The sequence below is a fragment of the Mesocricetus auratus genome, unplaced genomic scaffold, assembly GCF_017639785.1.
Source record: "Mesocricetus auratus isolate SY011 unplaced genomic scaffold, BCM_Maur_2.0 Super-Scaffold_100676, whole genome shotgun sequence".
NCBI classification, from domain to species: domain Eukaryota; kingdom Metazoa; phylum Chordata; class Mammalia; order Rodentia; family Cricetidae; genus Mesocricetus; species Mesocricetus auratus.
In genome coordinates this window covers 124,318,620-124,341,287 of record NW_024429266.1, presented here as the reverse complement: position 1 = coordinate 124,341,287, position 22,668 = coordinate 124,318,620, and the positions used below count along the sequence as shown (strand labels likewise).

Sequence of the window (22,668 nt, the reverse complement as noted above, 5' to 3'; positions counted from 1 at the left end):
AAGTTGCATGCCTTATACAATTTTGAGTAATCCATTTATCATCACCAAATTTAAATTATTTATTGCAAGAGGGATTACAGCTGAGGATGATTATATCATAATTTAATGCTGACAAAAGAGAACAGGCAATTTAACCATTTAAGTTAGCGTTTGTCTGAGATAGCAGATACATCGTAAAATTCACTTGGATCATCAGCTCAGAAATCATAAAACTCAGCAAATTAAAAAACAAAAACCTCAACCACATTAAAAGTCTCCCTCTAGAGGACTGATGACAAAAGGGATTAAGACTGGGCTGGTTTAACCACCAGAAACAGCTGACCTGACAAGGGTTAGCTCTTGCCTGCTTAGCTGATGCCTGGGAATCCAGCATGGGACTGATCAAGACCACCTGAATGTGAGTGTCAGTGAGGAGGCCTAGGTACTCTATTGAGCCTTGGGTAGTAGATCAGTATTTATCCCGGGTATACAAATGGACTTTGAACTCCCATCCAACAATGAGAGATGCACTCTCACCCTGAACTCTTGGGGGAGGGTCTAGGCCCTGCCCTGGATGAAATGACAGACTTTGGACACCTCCATGGAGGGCCTCAACCTCCCTGGGGAAATGAGGGGATATTGGGTGGGTTGGTGGGAGGGCATGGGAGGAGGGGAGGGAACTGGAATTGGCATGTGAAGCAACCTTGTTTCTAGTTTAAATTTAAATTTAAAAATAAAAAGTCTCCCTCTAAAGAATCTTTATAATTATTTTTCTCATTTTTTATAATTTTGCAGTCCAAATTCCCCCAAGTTGTGGTCTAGAATTCCTAATGTCTTCTGCAGTGGAGTACAATAGGGGCGAATGAGATTAAGCACACATATTACTTTTAGTATTATATTTAATTATCAGTGAACCTATAATACACTAATTAGGTGCATGAATGCATGGAACAGAAAGGAGCAAGAGTGAATTCCTCTAAAGTCAAATCTTACAGATCTTTAAAAGGAGCAAGATTTCTCTGAGGAATGGATGGGGGATGGGAAGAGAGGAGGTAGCTGGAGCAGGAAAACAGGAGGGAGGGGGAACTGGGGTTGGTATGTGAAATGAAATGTAAAATTTTTAAATTAAAATACGAAAATATTTAAAATTAATTTTGTTAAAAAGGAGCATGATTCAACAAAACAGACATCTGTTGGCAACTTTGGTATAAAAACCATACAGGGTTCAATAGATAAAAGCTGAAAGAGACTTGTGCTCTAGGAATGTCAGGCTGATAGAGTCAAGCAAAATCAGCCACCATGTAATGTGACAAACATAATGACAGAATCGATTTACAGCCTGTGACTCCTGGGATATTTTTCTTGGGTAGGCAATACTCAGCCTGAGATCTGTGCTGGCCTCAGACAGCAGAAGTTTGGCTGCTCTGTAGCAGCTCAAGGGAGCAGTAACAATAACAAGCAAAGACAACTTTCTTACTGTGCACTTTCACTGGTATTGGATATGAAGATCATTATTTTCCATAGACAATTTCACTGTCTCTGTAACAATCACATGGAGTAAAGAACAATACTGTTTAATCTTAAGTTCCTTTATTGTTTAAGCAAACTGAAATAGAAATAAAACAAGGCATAGCATGCATTAGTTGCTGCAAATGCTTGCTTTATAAAAAATCTATTATGTTTCATTGCATCTCACTCTATATTCATTCTTGGGTCATGGAGTAATAGTTGCTTTTATGTCATTTATGACTTCATCTATAAAGTGCTTACAAAATTATCATACATAAGTTTTGAGCCTATTTAAATTTCACATACTTTTTATCTCAATTTTTCTAGGTTTTCTGATTTCAATAATTTATTTATTTCAATTAGTATATTTGAATAAGTATAAATAAGACATAAGTTCAAATAAACAATTTATTTACTCAACTGTTTCACGGCTATTTCTTTGTGCAGTGTAGGAATTTTCCTACACTGATATCATTTCATATCCTTTCTTATTTCACAAAAACAATTATTTAAGCCATGCTGAGGATTTAGCATGGATCAAATATGCAGTAAAACAGTAATATCTTCATTTTTATGTACTGTATTGTAATCATTTGTCTTGAGCTATAATGAAGATTCTTTTATTCATAAATATAGAATAGAGGAACATTTCAGAAACTTACAGTAACGATATTGGGGCATAGTATAGAAAACTAAGGAATGAATAAGAAAATGTACTAAACTGGATAAAAGTCAGATTTCAGACAAATTTCATATTTTCTTAACCCAACTATACTGACTGGAAAAATAAATAATCAGAAGCTGAAATGGTAGCTTAGCAGGTATCAACCTTTATGCTAGAGCAACCATTGGTAAATAATGATATTGGTACTGACCAGGAAATGTATTCCCTGCTACTTATCCTTCAACTTACATAAAGCAGAATGGCTGGAGTTAGAGAATAATTACTGAAAAAGGCAATAATAAGAATAATCTCTAAAAAAGATGTACTTTAATACTATCATTTTTTTATTTCAAGGAGATTCATTTATCTATTCAAGTGATGCTTAACCAAAACAAATGATTCTTGTAGACATTTTAATTAAGTCCAAAGATAGTGTCCTCCCACACAGGCCCTCTGGCTTCAACTGAAATGGTCATAAATGACTGGCAGATGTGTTGTTCCATGTCTCTTTGATAGGTCCCATTGAACGATGGATTTCAGTCTTTCTTGAATCTCCATGCTAGCCTTGGTAAGTGCATAAATGGCCACTTCCACCCCTCCCCTTGTCCTACATCAGTAGCCACAGCCATACAAGAGAAGAGATGTGGCCAGGAAACTGGCTGGGACAGCTTTGCTTCTGCCTAGCTTCTTCAACAGAACTGCAAAGAACACAGGCTTCTGGATGAATCTGTGTCTTTTCTCTCGGCCTTTCTTTTATTCTAGAAATCTGCCTAAGGGCAGCAACCCTGGGTAGTAAAAAGTTGTCTAGTTACCATCTTAGAGAGAGGGAGGCATAAGAATGTTTGAAACATGGAGAGAAGAGAGAATCAACCTAACCACATCACATCCTGCCTCTGCCACATCCTGGGTTCTGCTAGTGTAGTCTGCTTCATCATGGGAAACAGATGCTGATATCTGTAAATATGGGCAAATTTCCCAGAGTTGGTTTTTGTTTTTTGTTTTTTGTTTTTGATTCGCCCTTCACTTGCTTTGAGTCTCTTTTAAGAATTTTTCTTCCATTAAAAAGAATAAACATTTTATTCTTTTGTGTTGTGTGCGAGAGAGAAAAGAGGATAGTTAATTCTAAGCTAGGCAGATGGTCTTAAGTACTTTCACTTTCATCCAAAATGGCCTTCTTCCTGGCTCTTGCCCAAAACTAGCTCTTTTTTTTTGGGGGGGGGGAGTCTTTGTTTCCCGGAGGTGGTGTTTGGAATGTGAAATTTTCAACTTTTTTCACTTAAAACATCAAACCATATCCCTGCTTTCACTTAGATAGAAGAAATGACAAAATGCATCCTGTCCTATCAAAACCAAAGAGAACAGAGATCCAAGCTTGTACCTCACCATACCTGGTAGAGAATAAAACTCTAGGTCCTCCAAGGACTTGGACAGATAACAACTATGTATGGGGAGTGTGTTTCCTGCTCTGTGGAATGTTATTTTTGCTTTTTCAAAACATTTATTATAGATATGACCTTTTATTTGTTTTTTAATTGAAGATAGATTATTTCTTACAGTATGCTGTGATTATGTTTTCCCTTCTTATTGGTAGATTGCTATGATTATACACTTCTTGCCTTGTAATCTTTAGTCAGCAAAGAAATTGTCCTGAGAAAAGGCCCCTAGCTAGGTTGCATTATATGTTTCTCCAACTATCTTCAAATCTTGTGAGCAAGATACATGCAGAATAAAGAGAAGATGTGAGGTTCTCTTTGACTTTTGCCATCCTATCAATGTATTCTTCCTGTGTCTTCAGAGATGTATGATGCAGTTCTCTAATGGGAAGAGACAGTGGTGGACACAGCACTTTTTACTGTTTAAAGGACTCAGACACTAATTTCCAGTGGCAACAAAGAATTATTCACATTAATAAACCAACTGAAGATCCCCTCTAGACACCCCCTCAGTCTTATGTGTTAAAAATACATTTATAGCTGACTATGCTGCCTGTATTTCTAGTCAAATTGCTCTAGCTGGGAATTGTTCCAGCTGAAAACATCTGAAAATCTAATGTGTTCAGGTAGGTAAAGTGTTAAGAAGTCAGGAGAGGAGACAGATTCTCAAAGGCAGCTTAAAACTTTCAATCCTTAAACTGCTTGTCACTGCTTAGTTAAAAATAAGCCAGAACATGTTAGCTTATTGCTGACCCAAAGCAAAAGGTAAACTAACATCAAAGATGTGATAAGATATTTCTTCTGCCAAGTCTACATCCTGGGATTAGGGCCTTAACTGATTGGAAAGTTAAAACTCACAGTAATAGAAAGGTATTGTTTTCTTCTTGGATGGCCAAAGAAGGCAGAGCTAAGTTGAAGGTCCTTGCCCAAGGCTCACTCCTCCCTGGCAGATCATGGCTTTTCTTGCTAGTCAATAAAAGCTACAACCAGCAAATTCTCTGTTCTTACATCCTCATTTCTGTTCTGTTGACAATCTTATTTGAACTTCCTTCCATTTTCCATTTAGATCTTTGTCTGAGAAGGCATTGTATGGACAGCATTGGAAAGCTCAGGCCACTGTACTAAAGGACCCAGGCAAGACTCCCGGTCTCTCTTAGCATTTTCTTTGAGAATGTCTGTGAATGTAGTGATTCTCTGAGAAACTGACATAAGGAGATACAAGAAGCACAGCTTTTAAATGTTGAGCCAAAGATTGGCTTCACATCTTCTGTGCTCAGTGACCTAAGATCTCCCACTAGTCCCCTCCTCTTAAATTTCACAAGACCTAATAGTACCAAGCTGGGAGCCTAGCTTCAAAGACGTGGTCGTTCTGAGGACATTTAATATAAAGTCTAGTTATTCCAAAACATGATATATTCAGGGAATTATCAACCGTTAGTGTTGACAATTCTTAATATTAAAAGAGATGATAAGCATGGGTACTGATGCAGTCTGAATGAGTCCCTTATGAGAAGAAAATTGCTGAGACAAAACATCATGTGAGAACAAGGTAAGAAGGCAGCCAAGATGAGAAGCTACAGGAGAACCTATGCCCACTGACACGTTGATGTTTTCTTTTTTTTTATCATTTTTTATTTTAATTTTAAATAGCTTGTTTTACATGTCAATCCCAGTTCCCTCTCTCTCCCCTCTTCCCGCACTCCCCTTCCCCCCTCCCTCCCACGCTATTGCCAAATCCTTCCACATAGGGGATATCTAGAGTCTGTCATTTTACTCTTGGTAGGGTCAAGGCACTCCCCTAAGAGTCCAGGCTGAGAGAGCATCTCTCTTTGTGCTATAGGCACATGAAGACAGTTTGTATACCAGGGATAGACACTGATCCACAGCTCAGGGCCCCATAGGTTGCCCAGGCCTTCTCACTGACACTCACATTTGGGGAGTCCAGATCAGTCCCATGCTGGCCTCCCCACTGTCGGTCTGGGGTCCAAGAGCACTCCCCTGTTCAGATCAGCTGTCTCTGCTGGTTTTGCCAGCCCATTCTTTGCCAATTTGCTCATCACTCCTCTCTCTCTATGTCACTGGGTTCCTTGGGTTCAGTTCAGTGATTACTTGTGTGTTTGTCTCTGCTTCCATCAGTCACAGGATGAAGGCTTCCGGATGGTTATAGACATCAAGTTCATTATCAGGAATGGGCATTCGAGGTGGTCCCTCCACTATTGCTTAGCTTGCCAATTGATGTTATACCTTTGGATCACTCGAGGTCACTCTGGTGCCTGATCTGTCTTCGATCCTATGATTCCCTCTTCCCCCTATTCTACCCCCACCCCCTCAACTTCCTGTTCCCCCATGACCAACTCCCTTCCTCTTTACCCCCTCTATTCTTCCCGGTTCCCACTCCCCCCGACCCCTCGCCGTGTTCTTTAAGCTGATATATCTCCATTGTTAAAAACCACCCAACAGTGGAGTTTTGTCATGGTGGCCACAAAAGACAGAATAAAATAATAATTGTTCTTTGGCTATTAGTTTGAACACTGTGGGGTTTTTTTTGTTTTTGTTTTTGTTTTCTGTTTTTGTTTTTTTTTAAGTCTCCAATATTCATTGCAATTGCATTTAGCAGCATCTCCTTAAAGTTTTGGTGGTACAGTGTTCCTTAGAAGGTAAAGAATCACATATTAACTTTATGTTGCTGCAGGGTGACCTGAATTAAAAAAAAAGCAAAAGAAATTTAAAAACTAGCGCACATGGATGATATACTAATCACCAAGAAGAGGCTCTGGTAAGGTTAGTGGTAAAACTAATCAAAGTTGTTAATTTTCCATCAGGTTGACTGAGAACTTCCAAAAGGTTTCCCCCAGTCTTGTCTGTCTTCCACAGCAATCTATCTTGTTTGAAGGTTAATTATTTGGTAGGTCTCCTGATTTTTTTCTTGTTTATTTGGCCCTCTAGGTCAAATTCATACTCCTGTTATATATCAACTCATATGTATAATTGAAAATGGGCCGGGCGGTGGTGGCGCACGCCTTTAATCCCAGCACTCGGGAGGCAGAGGCAGGCGGATCTCTGTGAGTTCGAGGCCAGGCTGGACCGACAGCCTCCAAAACAATCAGAGAAACCCTGTCTCGTTAAAAAAAAAAAAAGAAAAGAAAAGAAAATGGAATAATTCCACCAAGTAAAATGTGAAAATTTTGTTTAATTTTGAGGAACATATATATCTGAACATGACTTGAAATTTCATCTAATAAGCTAGAATTCAAATTATTATTTAAGCTTGTTGTAAATGCTTGTGTGTGTGTGTGTGTGTGTGTGTGTGTGTGTGTGTGTGTGTGTGTGTGTGTACACGAAAGAGAGAGAAGGGGGGATTCCTAATACTTAAAGCTCTTAGCCATGGCTAGGCCATGTTGAATTTTTTCCTAATTTTGGTTAAATGATGTGAGTTTCCTGAAACCATAGTAATCAGCATTCTGAACTTGTTCTCCTGTGTTCCTGACATCATGCCCTGCAATCCCATGATTCTGGCTGGCCATAAGAAATATTGTGCATCACCTTTCTCTCATTTATACACTAATCAATACTATTCATTCACTCCTAGCAACTAACTACCAATCTCAGACTAAGAAAGAATCTTTCAACCTGCTTCTCTGCTCCTGTTTCTACTTCTTCTCCCTAACCTTTCAAATTCTTCTTTCCTCCTGTCACAAGGATGACTTCTTATAGGTTCCCTCCACTTTTTTATTCTTTTATTAAGTAAACACTTCTCTGTCACTGTTTTGCACACTACATAATCAGTCAGACACTGAGTTGTGCCCACATCTTTTTTTCTGTATGAGGAATCACTAAAACTGTGTCTGTGGCTTCTTAGTATTTTGAATACTATACAAGTTTACTTTGGCTTGATGGACACATTCTTTCACTTATTTGCTTGGGAGGTCATTGAAGTTAAAAGCAGAAGAGTGCTACAAAGTCCAGAGTGTAGAATGTGGAGGGCATCAATATCTGACTCATACCTCGTCAACCCAGAGACTTTAGCTAGTGCCATCTGAAACATGGTCATCAGAAAAAAAAATATTTTTTTCCTATTCTATGATATAAAATACACAATTAATGATTTTTAGGTTAAATAATATATTCAACATAGATTTTGATGACTTATTTGGAACTTGTCATCTCAAAAGAAACTTTGGATATAAAATCCTGCTTGAGTTATACATAGATTCAAATGCTGTGATTCTGGTGGTTTAGACAATTCTATGTGGATAACAAAATATCCTAAAATCAAGACATCACAGATGCACCAAGAGAAGCACAGATGAAGGAAAAGAAGATGATGAAAATAAGACCACCTCTGATGGGACAAAATTTCTGAGTGCCTCTCACATCTAAGCACTACTTAATTGCCTTATCTGTTACATCATTTTATCCTCTCAATAGAAAAAAATTATGGTTTTGTGAAGCATAGCTGTTAATTAGGATTATCAGCTAACTAGATTATCCAATACTTAGAATATTGAGAGGCACAACTTTAGGTGTGCCTTAGAGGGTCTTTCTGGAGACCTTTAACTGAGTAGGGAAGATCCATGCTGAATTTTGGGAGCACCATGTCATAGATGTGGCCATGGACTGAGTAAAAAGGGAAAAAGGAAGAAGCTGCAACAGAACTGAACTTTGTAGCACTCTTCTGCTCTTATCCATTCACCCTTCTGTGCTATCTTATCCACACTGATCAAGATGTAAGCAATAAGCCTCCACCACTGTACCTTCCCTGAGACCATCGACAAAATACCCGAATCCTTCACTTTTTTGTCAGAGCAATGAAGAATGTAACTAATACATGAAGGAACTTCTTTCAATTAAATATTGGAGGAGGATGGAAGAACATGGTAAAAGATAGAATACAGAGAGGAATAAGTAAACGTACAGAAATCTACTACTGTAGAAGCTTCATATATATGATGTTTGAACAGAGTTGCCATAAATGAAAAGGCAATGTACCAAGTAGATACCTCATGTCACCAAGTAATACCTTCATTGTCAAGAATGGGTTACTTCTGTTGAGTTGTTGGCCAAAAGGATACACTGGAAACCTCCAAACACCTCAGGCTATTGCCAATGCTATTGGTTGCTTTCTACAACCTGATGGTAAGGCCCAGGGCTTTATTATAGAAAACAATGCTCACATTATCACGGCCAGAGAAATCAAGCTGGTGCCCACCTAGAAGCTTCATTCCTACTGATTAGCATTCATGTGCTGGAGGGTATTCTGTATAATACTAGAGGAAAGTGGTAAGCATCAACATCACCTATCTACAACCTGCCTACAAGAAAAACATCTTTCTCTTCCCATCAGCCAACTCCCAAATAATGACACAGAGACTTCTCATTAATTATGAAAACCCATATTATAACTTAGGCACATTCCCAACTAGCTCTTATATCTTAAATTAACCCATATATTTTTAAATCTTTGTTCTACCATGTAAGTTTTTACTTTTCATTCTATATCTCCAACTTGTTCTGTGTCTCCTAGCATCTCCTTTGCATGCTAATTCCTCTCTTTTCCCAGAAGTCTCCTCTTGACTCCCTGTCTAGCTATTGGCCAGTTAGCTTTTTATTAAGCCAATCATTGTGATGCATCTTTGCACAGTGTAATCAAATATCTTGCAACAATATATTGATGCAATAGTGGCAAAATTGTGGGAGAAATAAACCAGTTTTTTGTTGAAATTAAGGCACAATCAATGAGATGGAACTCATACCTAGCACTGCTAAAGAATCCAAAAACCTGCAACTATACAGGTCTAGGAGAAAACATTCCACTATTGTTCTTCTAAAGAAACTTAGCAATGAAATGCCTCCTAATGACATCTTGCTGTACATATAGAAAAGTGACTCACTCCGTCCTCATCACAAAATCTTTTTCTTGAAGTAGACGGAAAATAACAAATAAATCTACAATTAGACAATGTTCAGAGAATAAATGACTGTGGAGTTCTCAGTCCTAAATGGCATGTCTTCATCTAACTCTTCCCCTTGAATCTCAGGGATTTGTGCAAAAGGGGGTATGTGGAAAAAGTATAAGAGCCAGAGGAAGTAGATGACTCTAAGGACACAGTATCTTCTAGACACAAGATTAATACTCACACAAGAGTGAGGCAACATGCACAAAATCTACACAGACTAGTGAAATACAAAATTCTACAGCTGAAAATAGAAATATGCACAAAATCCCACCCCTAATCATGAAGCTATTTGCAAAGAAAGAGAAAAATCAGTTTTCTCCACTGGAGTATCACTGAATATATCAACCATACTCCTGGGAAGACACCAATTTAAGTAAAATGTTGATTCATAAGCATAATGACCTCTAGTTTCTTCTATTAATTTTCAGCTCTACAAGATAAAAACAAGGGTACTTTACATTTTACCAAGTCTTAATGAAATCCATATCATAAATCTAATAAATCCTACTGGCAATCTAAGAATGATGAACCATTAATAAAGGGAGGTTAGGGACTGGAGAGAGATCACAGCAGCTAAGAACACTTACTGCTCTCCCGGAAGACACAGGCTCAGGTCAAGATGGCTTAGCAGGTAAGGATGCTTGACATCCAAAGTTATTTTATTCCAGCCATGCACGTGGTAGAAAGACAGAACCAAATGCCACAGCTGTCCTCAGATATGTGCCATAGCACAAGTAGTCCCATACATATGAGCACACATACATAGTAAAAAATAATAATTAAAAAATGTAAAGTTGTGTACAGTTTGAAAATTTACCATATCATGAACATGAAAATGTAAGCAAATTCACACAAGGACTCGCACACACTATAAAGAGCAATATCACTGGTCTGCAACAAAAGTCTCATTGTTTTGTCTGTTTTAATTGCTTATTTCCTTTTTCTACCAGGTTAATAAAAAAGCAACTAGGAAGACAAATGCTAATCTTGAGGTTTTTCTTGCAGTACATTGTCTGTTTAACATTCAGAGGTATTAAAGATATCTATAAGTAATCACAAAATGATACAAAAGTATTGTCTTAAGAGAAAAATAAAATTATATCTAAGGTTCAGTGGTCGTTCAGAATAAAGGAGAGGACAGAGTGTAAGAATCAGAAGTTGTGGCTGACTACAAGAATATAGTTCCTCCTGGAAACAATGGTGCAGCTCATCCTAAGAACACATAAAGGATGAGGTAGCATGCACAAAACCTGTGCAAAGTCACGCTAGACAATATACTATGGTGAAGAGTGGAGCTGAACACACAGTCCCAATCCTAGACATAAGCTAGCTATTCATAACTGTTTGCTACAGGGAAAAGGAGAACTGGATTTCCCTGGTAAATTGACCACCCTCCAATGAAAGCACATTTGTCCAAAAATATTTAAGAAGAAGAAATTTGATTTATGTAACAACAGAAAAAATCTCCAAGGACACAAAAATGTGATGGATATAGAAGTGAGGCTGATTCTTAGAAGCATTGGAGGAGGGGTGAATATGATCAAAACATGTTACATAAAACTACCAAAGAATGTATAACATTAGAAAAAATGCATACAATATTAGATCCTTTAGACCCAGTCACATTGGCATGTTTTGTTGACAATTATTTCTAAGAGGAGTACATCCTTCATCATTTTTGTTCTATACTCAGAAATCAGAGTTTTCTTCTTTGGGCCTACTAAAAACAATTATTTCCAGTGCCTGCACATTATGTAAGAAAGGGCAAGAACTACATAACTAAAAAACCTGGTGACAAATTATCTGATTAGTAATTAATATTAAAACACAATGAAACATTAAAATATAATGAAAAATATATGTGGTTTTTTCCATACCACTTAAAGTCATATAGACAAATTATTTCAGCATTCAGAATAGAATTGATTTCATTTTCTGAATTTCTCCCTTTCAAATCATAGGCCATACTGGTTTTCAGTTTCAAATAGAAATATATAATTTTTCAAGGCATACATAATGCAAGGCTATACAAGTCTAATGACAAAGACAATCAGGATATAATAAAATGCTGACCCTCATGAGGATATTAGATGCTTAAATAATACTTAATATAAATAGAAAGTCAACAAAAAACACATTCACAAAATTTAATGCCTCTTAAAATGGTAGTGAAATACAATCCCCCCTGAAATCCCTGATAATAAATAATATTTATTTTGCATGACTTTCTAGCAGGTCAATTATAAGTAAAAATACATTCTTTGAGAGAATTACTAGTTCATCTCTGTTTTTATTCAAGAAGCCTCAATGAGACTATTGCATGAGCTATAGATTCTATTGGATGAAGGAACCAAGTTCACAGTCATGAAGAAATAGCTATTAGATGGTGACATCTTGTACAGTATTCTCAAAACCTTTCAATGATAATAAGATCACCCTTCCTGAGTATACACAGGATGCATGTAGCAACATGGAAAGATACTGATACATTAGACTTAATGCACCTATTATCATTTTTAGATATTTCACAATAATGCACAAGCATGGCACTACTCATCTTCAGGTCCTCCATAAACATAATTGATTAGTAGTGTGTAATAGGTACAAGAAGTAATGTGAATGGGAGTTCCTAAAAAGGAGTTCCTACAAAGGCCAACTGAATGACTGGGGAGAGAATAGAATGTTGGAGGTCCAGTGCCTAATGACAATTTATCTTGGGCTATATTTAGCACATTAAAGAGACATTATTTTCTCCCATCCCTGAGGAGATTGACCTAATGTTCTAATGACAAATAAAAGTTCGTGGAATGTATTTACTTAAAAAAAAACACTTATGAGTGAGAACATACCATGTTTGCCTTTCTGTGTCTGGATTACTCACTCAGGATGGTTTCCTGTAGTTCCATCCATTTGCGTGAGAATTTCAGGATGTCATTGCTTTTGTTCTGCTGAGTAGTACTCCATTATGTAAATGTACCACATTTTTTATCCATTCTTCAGTTGAGAGGGAATATAGGTTGTTTCCAGGTTCTGGCTATTACAAAAAATGCTTCTACCAATATAGTTGAAAAGATGTCCTTGTGGTATGAATGTGCATCCTTTGGGTATATGTCTAAGAGTGGAATTGCAGAATCTTGAGGTAGACTGATTCCCGTTTTCCTGAGAAATCACCATAGTGATTTCCAAAGTGCCTATACAAGTTTTCAATTGTACCAGCAATGGAGGAGTGTTCCCCTTTCTCCACATCCTCTCTAGTAAAAGCTGTCATTGGTGTTTTTGATTTAAGCGATTCTGACAGGTGTAAGATGGTATCTAAGAGTTGTTTTGATTTGCAATTCTCTGATGGCTAGGGATGTTGAGCAGTTTCTCAAGTGTCTTTCAGCCATTTTAGACTCCTGTATTGAGAATTCTATATTTAGTTATGTACCCCACTTTTTAAATGGATTATTTGGTGTTTTGGTGACTAGATTGAGTTTTTTGTATATTTTGGAAATCAGTCCTCTGTCAGATGTAAGGTTGGTGAAGATCTTTGCCCATTCTGTAGGCTGCCGTTCTCTGTACTCACTCATAAGTCAATATTAGACATAGAACGAAGGATATTCAGACTACAATCCACAACCCCAGAGAAGCTAGGAAACAAGGAGGACCCTACCTGAGAAGATGGAAAGAGACATCTGCTGAGTAAATTGGGATCATGGGGGGAGGGAGGAGAAAAAGGAGGGGAGAAGGAGAGTGGGGAGGAGAACATGAGGGACCAAGAAGGTAGAGTTGGGGAAAGAACAGAGAGATGTTACAAGCTTAACAAGAAATCTAGCTCTAGGGAAATTTCAAGGGATCAACAAGGATGATCCCAGCTAAGGATCCAAGCAAAACTAGAGAGGCCATCGTATGTCCTTACCCTATGATGAGACTGATGACTACCTTAAATGCCATCACAGAGCCTTCATCCAGTAGCTGAAGGAAGCAGAAGCAGAGATTCCCAGCTTAGCACTGGGCCAAACTACTGGAATCCAGTTTTAGAGAAGGAGGAGTGATGAGCAAAGAGGTTAAGACCATGCTGGGGAAATCCACAGAAACAGCTGACCTGAGCAAGTGGAAGTTCATAGACTCCAGAATGACAGCTGGGGAACCAGCATAAGACTGAAGTGAGTGTAAATTTTTGGAGCCTGGGCAGTCTGTGGGAACTTTGGCAGTGGAACCAGTTATTTATTCCTAATGCAGGAATGGGTTTTGGGAGCCCATTCCCTATGGAGGGATGCTGTCTCATCCTAGATACACAAGCAAGGACCTAGGTCCTCCCCCAAATGATATGACAGACTTTGATGATTCCCCCATGAGAGGACTCACCCTCCCTGAGGAGTGAATGGGGTATAGGATGGGGAGATGGTGGAGGGAATGTGATGACAGGAGGGAGAGGGAACTATAATTGGCATGTAAAATAATACTATTGTTAATTTAAAGAAAAATTCATAATTTTTTAAAACCCTAGTTTATACACCAACCAAAAGACTAAGATTACATTTGAGGCCTATAGATGAGATAAGATTTCTGAGCTGTGAGATAACCACCCAATTACTCTTCCTACCAATGTATTTGAAATTCTCTTGATAAATGATTTTCTTCATTACTTTCTTCATTATGTCACTATAAAAACTTCATGAAACTTAATCCATGTTGGAAGATGTAATCTGAGGTAACCTGAATATGTATTCCTGGGCGATGGCCACTCATTTTTGAAACCAGAAGAAAATATCTCTTATTCCCTGTACAGGGAGAAATGGTTTTTGCATGGACAGTAGTATCCAAATCTGATATTCCTGCCTGGTTGTTAGCTTTGTAACAGAATTTACCAGTTACCTAAATAGCACATTACTGCCTGTTTCAATTTCCTGTACATGCTCTAGCTGTTATCATTACCTCAAGAAGTAAATAGAACATGTTCAGTGACATTTCTTAAACCTTCCTATAAATATTTGGCAATAGGTCCTCAGTATTACATCCATCAACACCTATTGGGAATGTCTGTCATTTGAACTAAGATCAAGTAATTCATCTTAAGCAGCATCATTATAGTTAAATCTTAATCAGTCATGATGGACTCACAGTGAGAAATTCTAAGAGGCTGTTTAGATGGCTTTGAAAGTAAGCGTATTAAAATTTAGCTGTTCAGAGGCACAATTCACTTCTTTGTGATATGTACACATAGTAGAACTGTCAGCAGGAATCAAGGAGACGTCTGTCACTTCTCTTAATCTAGAGAAATCGTAATTGCATCTCTGCAGTTGGGCAACCTCTGAGACTTGACAAAATGTCTTCCACCACACACTTTACCTAATTGTCTTCAATTTCCAGGGAGTTAACTACCATAAGACACATCAGCTTTCGAAGTCATGGATAAAGCTAACATAAGTGATTAAATTAAATTGAAGGACTTCAAATTACGTAGTGAACCTATACCCCAAAACAAAGTAGCTGTTTTTAATTTTAATTGTTCATATTTTTTCTATGTCCAGAGCAAATAAAGAATCAAATGGAGAAGTCATTACTGAGCTAACATTCATTTGATGATCAAATCTTCACCTTCAGTTATTGGAGACCCCAATTTAAGGCCCCTCTCATAAATATATGTATAAGCATAATATGTATTATAGTATATATATGTGTGTGTGTATGTATATATATATACAAATATGCTATTTGATTTTTCCATATGCCAAAAATACTTTGAGAAAGTGTATTTTAATTTAAAGCACACCACTGACATGTTTCTTACATAGAGTTGTCTGTATACTAAAAAAAATGGAGGTATTGAGAAAATTAGACACAAAATTTAATGAGAACTCTTTTCAGTGAGGACAAAATACTATGTTTCGAAAGTGGTATTAATTTTAAAAGGTAATGTTTCTGGATGAAATGAATTGTGTTTACCGTGGCTCAATAATATTATGCTATGAATACAGGAGTTAAATATTTCCTACTCTGCACTGCATGTCCCTGAGGGCACACAAGAAGGGTGGGTGAATTGTTGGAGGGCTGCTTAGTGTGAACTGTGACTGAAGAGGTATTCAATATGCTATGTGAGTCGTTTTCTGAAGAAAAGCATTGGTTGCACCTGTGAGAGTCTCTGAGGTCTTCCTCAGGAGCCATGTACACCCATTCTGTCATCCTGGAAGAGAAGTCAAGTACAGTCACCTGCTGAGCCAGCTTAACAGTTAACTTGTATTCAAATTTAAGTATCTGATTCTTGGGTTTTTTTCCATAGTTTCATAGATTCTTTGATAATACCATTGATCTTAAGGTTTATTTTAAATCCATGTATTGATTAATAGTATATTGGTACTAAAGCTATGTCATGAAAATTATCCTTCCTTTAAAATTTAAAAAAAATATTTATTTTATTATTGGTTTTTCTATCTTTTATTTTTAAAACAATCTTATTTTACATACCAATCCCAGTTCCCTCTCCCTACTGTGCTTCCTCTTTCCCCACCTTCCCCCCACCCCAACCTACCCCCATTCACTCCTCAGAGATGCTGAGGCCTCGCATGGGGAATCAGCAAAGTCTGTCTCATCATTTGAGACAGGAACAAGGCCCTACCCCCTGTATCTAGACTGAGCAAGGTATCCCTCCATAGGGCATGGGCTCCAAAAAGAGCCAGTTCATACACTAGAGATAAATACTGGTTCCACTACTAATGGACCCACAAGCTACCCAAGCCATCCAACTGCCATCCACATTCAGAGGGACTAGTTCAGTTTTATGCAGGTTCTGCAGTTCTTATGCTTCCTTTTATTAACTGTAATTTCTTAATATTTCAGCACTGTAGAATTGCCAGAAAGATATATTTGTTTTATGGTATGAATTTGATTATGTTTTGATAAACTGTAAAGTACCTTTCTCTTTCTCCCTTAGAACAGAACATTAATAAAAAGAAATGAGAGGTCATTATGCTTATGAATCAATATTTTTATTTTTTTCATAAAATATAGTTTGATCATGGTTCCCCCTGCTCAAATTGTCCCAGATCCTCTCCACTTCCCTACCCACCCAAGTTCATGTTTTCTGCCTCTCTCTCACACACACACTCTCTCTCTAAAACTGAAAATCAAAGTGAATAGCAAAAGACAAAAATTCCAAAACAAAACAAACTGAAACAAAAAGACCCCCCCAAATGCATCAATTTTTTGTGTTGCCTAATTACTCCTAGGCATAGTTATCAATTACAAATAACTTCTATTTCAGGGGGCTGGTATTTTAGAGTGAAGTTTTTGCTTTGCATGAGTCTATGCAGATCTATGCATGCTGCCTCACTGTTCTCTAAGTCTGTATGTGCATCCATCCATCCTATTGTGTCTGGAATCTTGGCCTCTTAGATCATGAAAAACACCTAAAGAATTTTTCTGTATTTCTTCCTCTTCAGTTATTTTTCTGATGTGAGCCACCAAGAGAAAAAAGAAATTCCTCTGGATGGAAAGCAGAAGACAAAGAGAAAGAGGCTATAAATGACAAGTACAGAGAGAACCAGAATGCCAGATACAGAAAAATCCCTAAGTGTAAGAATAGTGAGTTAAGGAACAAATGTCACTCACTAGGGAAGAAGTCCGTTTGTAGAGTAAGAAGCAACAAGGGACAGGAGGATGAAGACTTATTTTCTTATTTTGTAAGAGATAAACATCTCCACTTTTTCAGACAATTTGATACATAAATGTCACAGAAAATAATAATAAAATTCTACAAAGGTAGCATTCCTAATAAGATGTCATATAACAACTGTTGTGATTTCTCCTGCTTGAAAAGGCATTTGGGGAAATAGACCTACAAACTCTAGTGTGACCAGAACAACTGTACACCATCTATGAACATATCCGGCCTGACATTAATTCTATGAATTCCTAGTAGACATTTTACATTCCAAGTTTTGCCTAAAAGGCTTTTCTGAGCCCTCTGAGAGCCTGTTGCAGAAACCCAGTTAACAGAAACATTCCTTACCCAGACAAACAGTATTTTCTTCCACTCCAGAGGAGTAAACACAAATAATATATATCCTTAAACATGTGTATAGCCTGCTTTCCCAAGAATATATGGAAACATATGAGCAATACACATGCATACATACATACATAATTATAAAGATAGAGAGAACATACATATATTTTCATAAATATACATGCATATATTCACAATACCAATGTCCTTAGTCACTATCACTGCGCCACCATAATCATGTTCTCCTCCTCCCTCTCCTCCTCCCTTTATACTTTCTTACCTCTCTCCCGCCTTGTACTGCCTCCAGTCGTTTCAAGCTTAAACCCTGAAAGACAAAGTATATATGATGCATAATTATACGCAAGAAAATTTACTAATCATAAAAACACCAGTATGTAAAAGTACTCAGGATTTAGTGCTGACAAAGGGCTTCCCTTCTGTAGTGGAATGACTGTTTTCCTCAGTAGAACAAGAAGTGTTAATCTTTATTTTAGCAAGCTATTTGGAAAATGTGCTTTTGACTCAAGATAGAGAAGTAGGGTTATTGATTGTTCATACCTCTGTTATCTATCTATCTATCTATCTATCTATCTGTTATCAGTCTCTCCATCCATCCATCCATCCATCCATTCACCCGCATCATTATCATTTGTAATCTGTGTTCGTTGAGTCAATGCAACTTAGTAAAGAAATAGAATAGAAGACTTATTTAATATAAAAACCAAACACAATATTTAATGCTTGAAGTTATCCTAGTAGTGGTTGCTTATCTTGGAGAAATTAAGTGAAACTCACACCAAAATGCCTCAGCACTATTTTTTCATATTTTCTCATCCATCATGACTCTTTCTTTTCGTTCTCTTTTTCCTCTTTATTTTACAGTAAATATTAATAACTGGCTCTCTGATTCATGCACTGTAATAGAAATTGGACATATAAAAGGAAGTATATGTAAGAGTCCCCAAAGGTCATATGATTGGATGAAATATATGTGATGACCACATTCCAGGTTGGAGAAGGAAGACATAAAAAGGACTCCCACCTAAAAATGGCTGACATACTTTTATTTATTTGGTTTTTTTTTTGAGACAGAGTTTCTCTGCAGCTTTGGAGGCTGTCCTGGAACTAGCTCTTGTAGACAACACTGGTCTCCAAGCTCACAGAGATCACCTGCCTCTGCCTCCCAAGTGTTGGGGTTAAAGGCGTGTGATACCACTGCCCAGCTGGCTGACACACACTTAAAATTCAAATTGTCTTCTTTTGTTTTCTCCATTTGTATATGTATATAAGCAAATATACATACACACATATAATAAAATGTTTGGTTATTCCTTTGGACATTCTCATTTATGCTCAGAAGATTGTGCCGTGATGTTTTAACAAATCATTGCTTCATACATGAAACTCCTTTCTTGAACTACTCCGGTACAGCTATCAAAGAAAATATTTAAACAACTTCTCTACTTCACATTACTTTGTTGACTGCAAACGATTCTAGAATCCACTGACAGAGCACATGTCATCAAATTTCAGCCTGCCTTATGAACAAAAATGTGTCCTCATTCACAGAACATATTTTGAAAAGTTTGAATTCCAAGGAAATTCCAAAGAAATAATGTAAAGCCAAACAGTATTTCTCAAACATGGAATCCATGGATAAAAATGCCCTGAAATAGATTCATTGACACACATTTTAGCTTCCAGAAGCAATATGCAGGGGCATGTTTGAATTCAGGATGGTATGGTTTTAATCTCTAGTTCCCAAAGGCTGTGTCTGTCCTCCAATGCATCTCACAATTTCTGTCAACATAATCTTTGCATAGCCAGCACATCTGCTCATTTTGAAGGTGAAATGAGATGTGAGTTCTGCACAGCAAAAGCCAGTGCTGCTTTCTATCTTCATCTTCCAACTTAATTCTCTACTCTCCAATCCTACCATTATTGCACGTATGTTTAAATGTAAGACTAGCTTGGAAAAAACACTTGTGGGATTTAAGTTAACTGGTATCTGTCCCATCTACCACTGTAACCTTATTTTGTCAGTTTCTTTTTCCTTGGTTCCTCATAATTTGCATATTTGCTAAGTTATATCTATGAGTGCATTGGGTTTTTTATCTACATTATCTAAACTGTGAAAGTTTCTTAAGTTTCATTTTATATTTTTATAAATAATTGTTATTATCATGTACTTTTTCTCTTCCTCAAACCCTTCACTTATTTTTATATAAAATAATGACTTGATTGTTTTGTCTTTTGTCATTTACAATTCTGTTTCTTTTGGCTGAATTTGCTTACTGGGTCTAAATCTCATTTATTCATTTCCTGTCTTTTCTGGTAATTCTTTCTGTCTGACAAATACTGTGAATTTTATTTTATGAATGCTAGATTTTTGCTATATTCACTTCAGAGAGCTAAAATTACCACTCTCTGACTTTTAAGTTTCTGCTGATTCAAACTAATTCCTCTGTGGCTTGGATAAAAATAAAGAGAAGACTATATTAGTTTTCAGTTGATGATTCCTGTTCCAGGCCATGGGGAAGGTAATATCACATATATGGAGATTCCTAATCGAAGACCCTAGTGCCAACATCAGTCATTCATATCACCTTCAATTAGATGAGCAGTGATATTTAAGGCATGTGGTGTTTTCATGTCAAGGATAACCAGTCTCATTACTTGCCACCTACCTACCACACAAGAGAAAACATTTGGCATTTCTTATAAGGTTTATTATTTCCACTGAAGTGCAGTGAATTCGCTCAGAAGAAAATTAATATATTTTCCCTCTATTCTCTGAGACAGTTGGGTTTTCAGAAAAACAAATAAAACATCAGCAGTCAAATTATTCATGTGAATATATTCAAATTTGTGTGTGTATTATCTAGCTCTTAAGAACTAATACGAACAGAGAGTATTAATTGATTTGAAATCTACTTCAATATTCTTCAAGAGTAAAGATATAGTATCTATCTAGCGTGTCTAAAGTAAACTATATTTTTAAATACTCTGGGGAATGTGACTTGGGAAAACATATTTCCCACACTGTATGTATTTTCTCACTAGAGAGTATCAACTCTTTGCATTGATCAAAATTAATCCCTGAGACCAAACCGAAATGTTATAAATTGTAGGAAGAACAAAGAAATATCCTGAAGCAAATGTTCTGCAGTGTGCTAAATTAAGATGGTTTAGCAAGCCATAAGTACAAAAAACTAGTAACTGAAAAAATAGAACTTCTTACCCAAATCTCCCCTGTACTCAGATATTTGTGCACGTGCCCCTACAACTGTGTGGGTATGGAGTCAGCTGGCTGAGTGTGTAGGGCTCAGCAGATGTGTACTGTCGGTTATATCAGAAAACTGGGTCTGTGAGACTCCATACCCTTTGTGATGGTCAGAACACTCTTACAATTGCTATCACACCATGTAGATTTCATCAGCTCTGCCATACGCCAAATGATGGAAACATACTACCCAGAATCTGTGATTTGGTTGGTTTATTTTTCTGATACAGAAATATATAGAGTGGATGTGTGGAATACACATTTTACTACTACTACTGAAGATACTACCCTGTGATAATTTTTTAGACTTAAACAAGCTTTTATTTAACTGAATGATGTCAAAATTTACTATTTAAAAGCATATAATGACTGTGTGATTTTTTTAACATTTCGTGTCAGCAACGAACACAGAAGAGAGACACAGTCATTGTAAATAGCTTAGAGATCAACAGCTCCAACTGACAGAGAAATAAGCTTGACGCTAGGAACTTGGTTTAGGTTAAGTGGCAGTTTCAAAATTTGAATCCAGACCATTGGTGTTCAAATCCATAATTATCTTTGTCTAACAAAATGTTGCTAATATACCTACCATCTTATCTGAAAAACTTTATAACTTTTGGAACATTCCTGAACCACTTATTCCAGATTATATAGCCTTGAAATTTTCAACTTTAGTCAAAGTTGAGATAATCTACATGAACCACTGCACCACGCCTAGGCCACAGCTATCTAAGGGGCATATTGAGCTTTATTTGTAGTTGGAGAAACCACTGCTCTTGGCAATGTACAAACCAAAGAGGGACTCTACTACAGTTTTAAAATAACCATTTGTGTGTGTGTTTTCTGTGCAGCACTGTACTACCCCAGTGTTCCAGATGGATTAATTCTCTTCTTATAGTGAACTTGTACAACATGGAACAAAATGACCTTTTACAAAATCTACTCTGTCTTCAAACTATTTTTTTAATACAGAATGTAAGTCACACTACTGTGTACAGCCATATTATTCCTCTCACTTCTCAGCTGTGGTGTTTAGCCCAGAAGAATCAGAAGTGTCCAGTGCTTGCATTGTCAAGCCTTAGTAAAACACTTCTTCAATAGGGATTTAGTATTTGGTGAGAAGGGCACATTCTTGAAGGATAACAGTAATCTTTAACCCTTTGTCTTGCTTTGCTTATCATAAAAGTTGCAATGGGACTTTCAATATACATCTCTGAGAATCCAAAGATATCACATTTGTTTCAGTTTAGGTTGGGTCCATGACTTTCCCGATGGAGCTTCCTATAGCTATTTCTGGCACCATGGCTTGTCAGTGAAGCTGATGAACTTCCTTAGTAGTCTACTATCTTAGCTGTCTGTCTTGGTGGTTGTCTGAATTCAAGCCATTGAAACTTTGGATGTCAGTATTTTGCTCAGTTGGCTCATGAGTAGGCTTTGTATTTATTTTATTAACAATAAATACACTTACAATAATACACTTACTTTTCTGAGAAAAACTATGCATGCATGAAAATGTATAACTCAATCCTTTTTTGAGAGTCATTTTCTAAGTGTCAGGATTTAGATACTGACAGATGTGACTCCTCGTGTGTTTGTTGAATAAACCTAGAAATTCAGAACATTTCTCATGGCGACTTACCATAACAAAAAAAAACTCAAGAAATCACTCTTCCATCTAATCTTTAATCTTCCTTTAAAGTTAGAAGGCTTAGTTTAAACATGGGATTCCCTGGTCATATTGCGGTGAACCTACAAACTCTTTTCCTTATGTAATGTTGATAATAGAAGTCTCAGAGAAATTCCAAAAGCACGGGCTTAAATATTTAAACAGCTCACCAGAATTTGCCTCAAAAGTT

General features: G+C 37.0%; 1 protein-coding gene across 3 annotated transcripts in view; it reads right to left on the bottom strand.

Moving 5' to 3' along the window:
* Ccser1 (coiled-coil serine rich protein 1) overlaps positions 1–22,668 on the bottom strand; it is a 1,057,181-nt gene that overhangs the window by 354,853 nt on the left and 679,660 nt on the right. For all 3 annotated transcript variants that reach the window (XM_040737638.1, XM_021230621.2, XM_040737639.1), the window contains one exon: positions 17,810–17,854. In XM_040737638.1, coding sequence (XP_040593572.1) covers positions 17,810–17,854 — 45 coding nt within the window. The remainder of the gene's footprint in view (positions 1–17,809; positions 17,855–22,668) is intronic.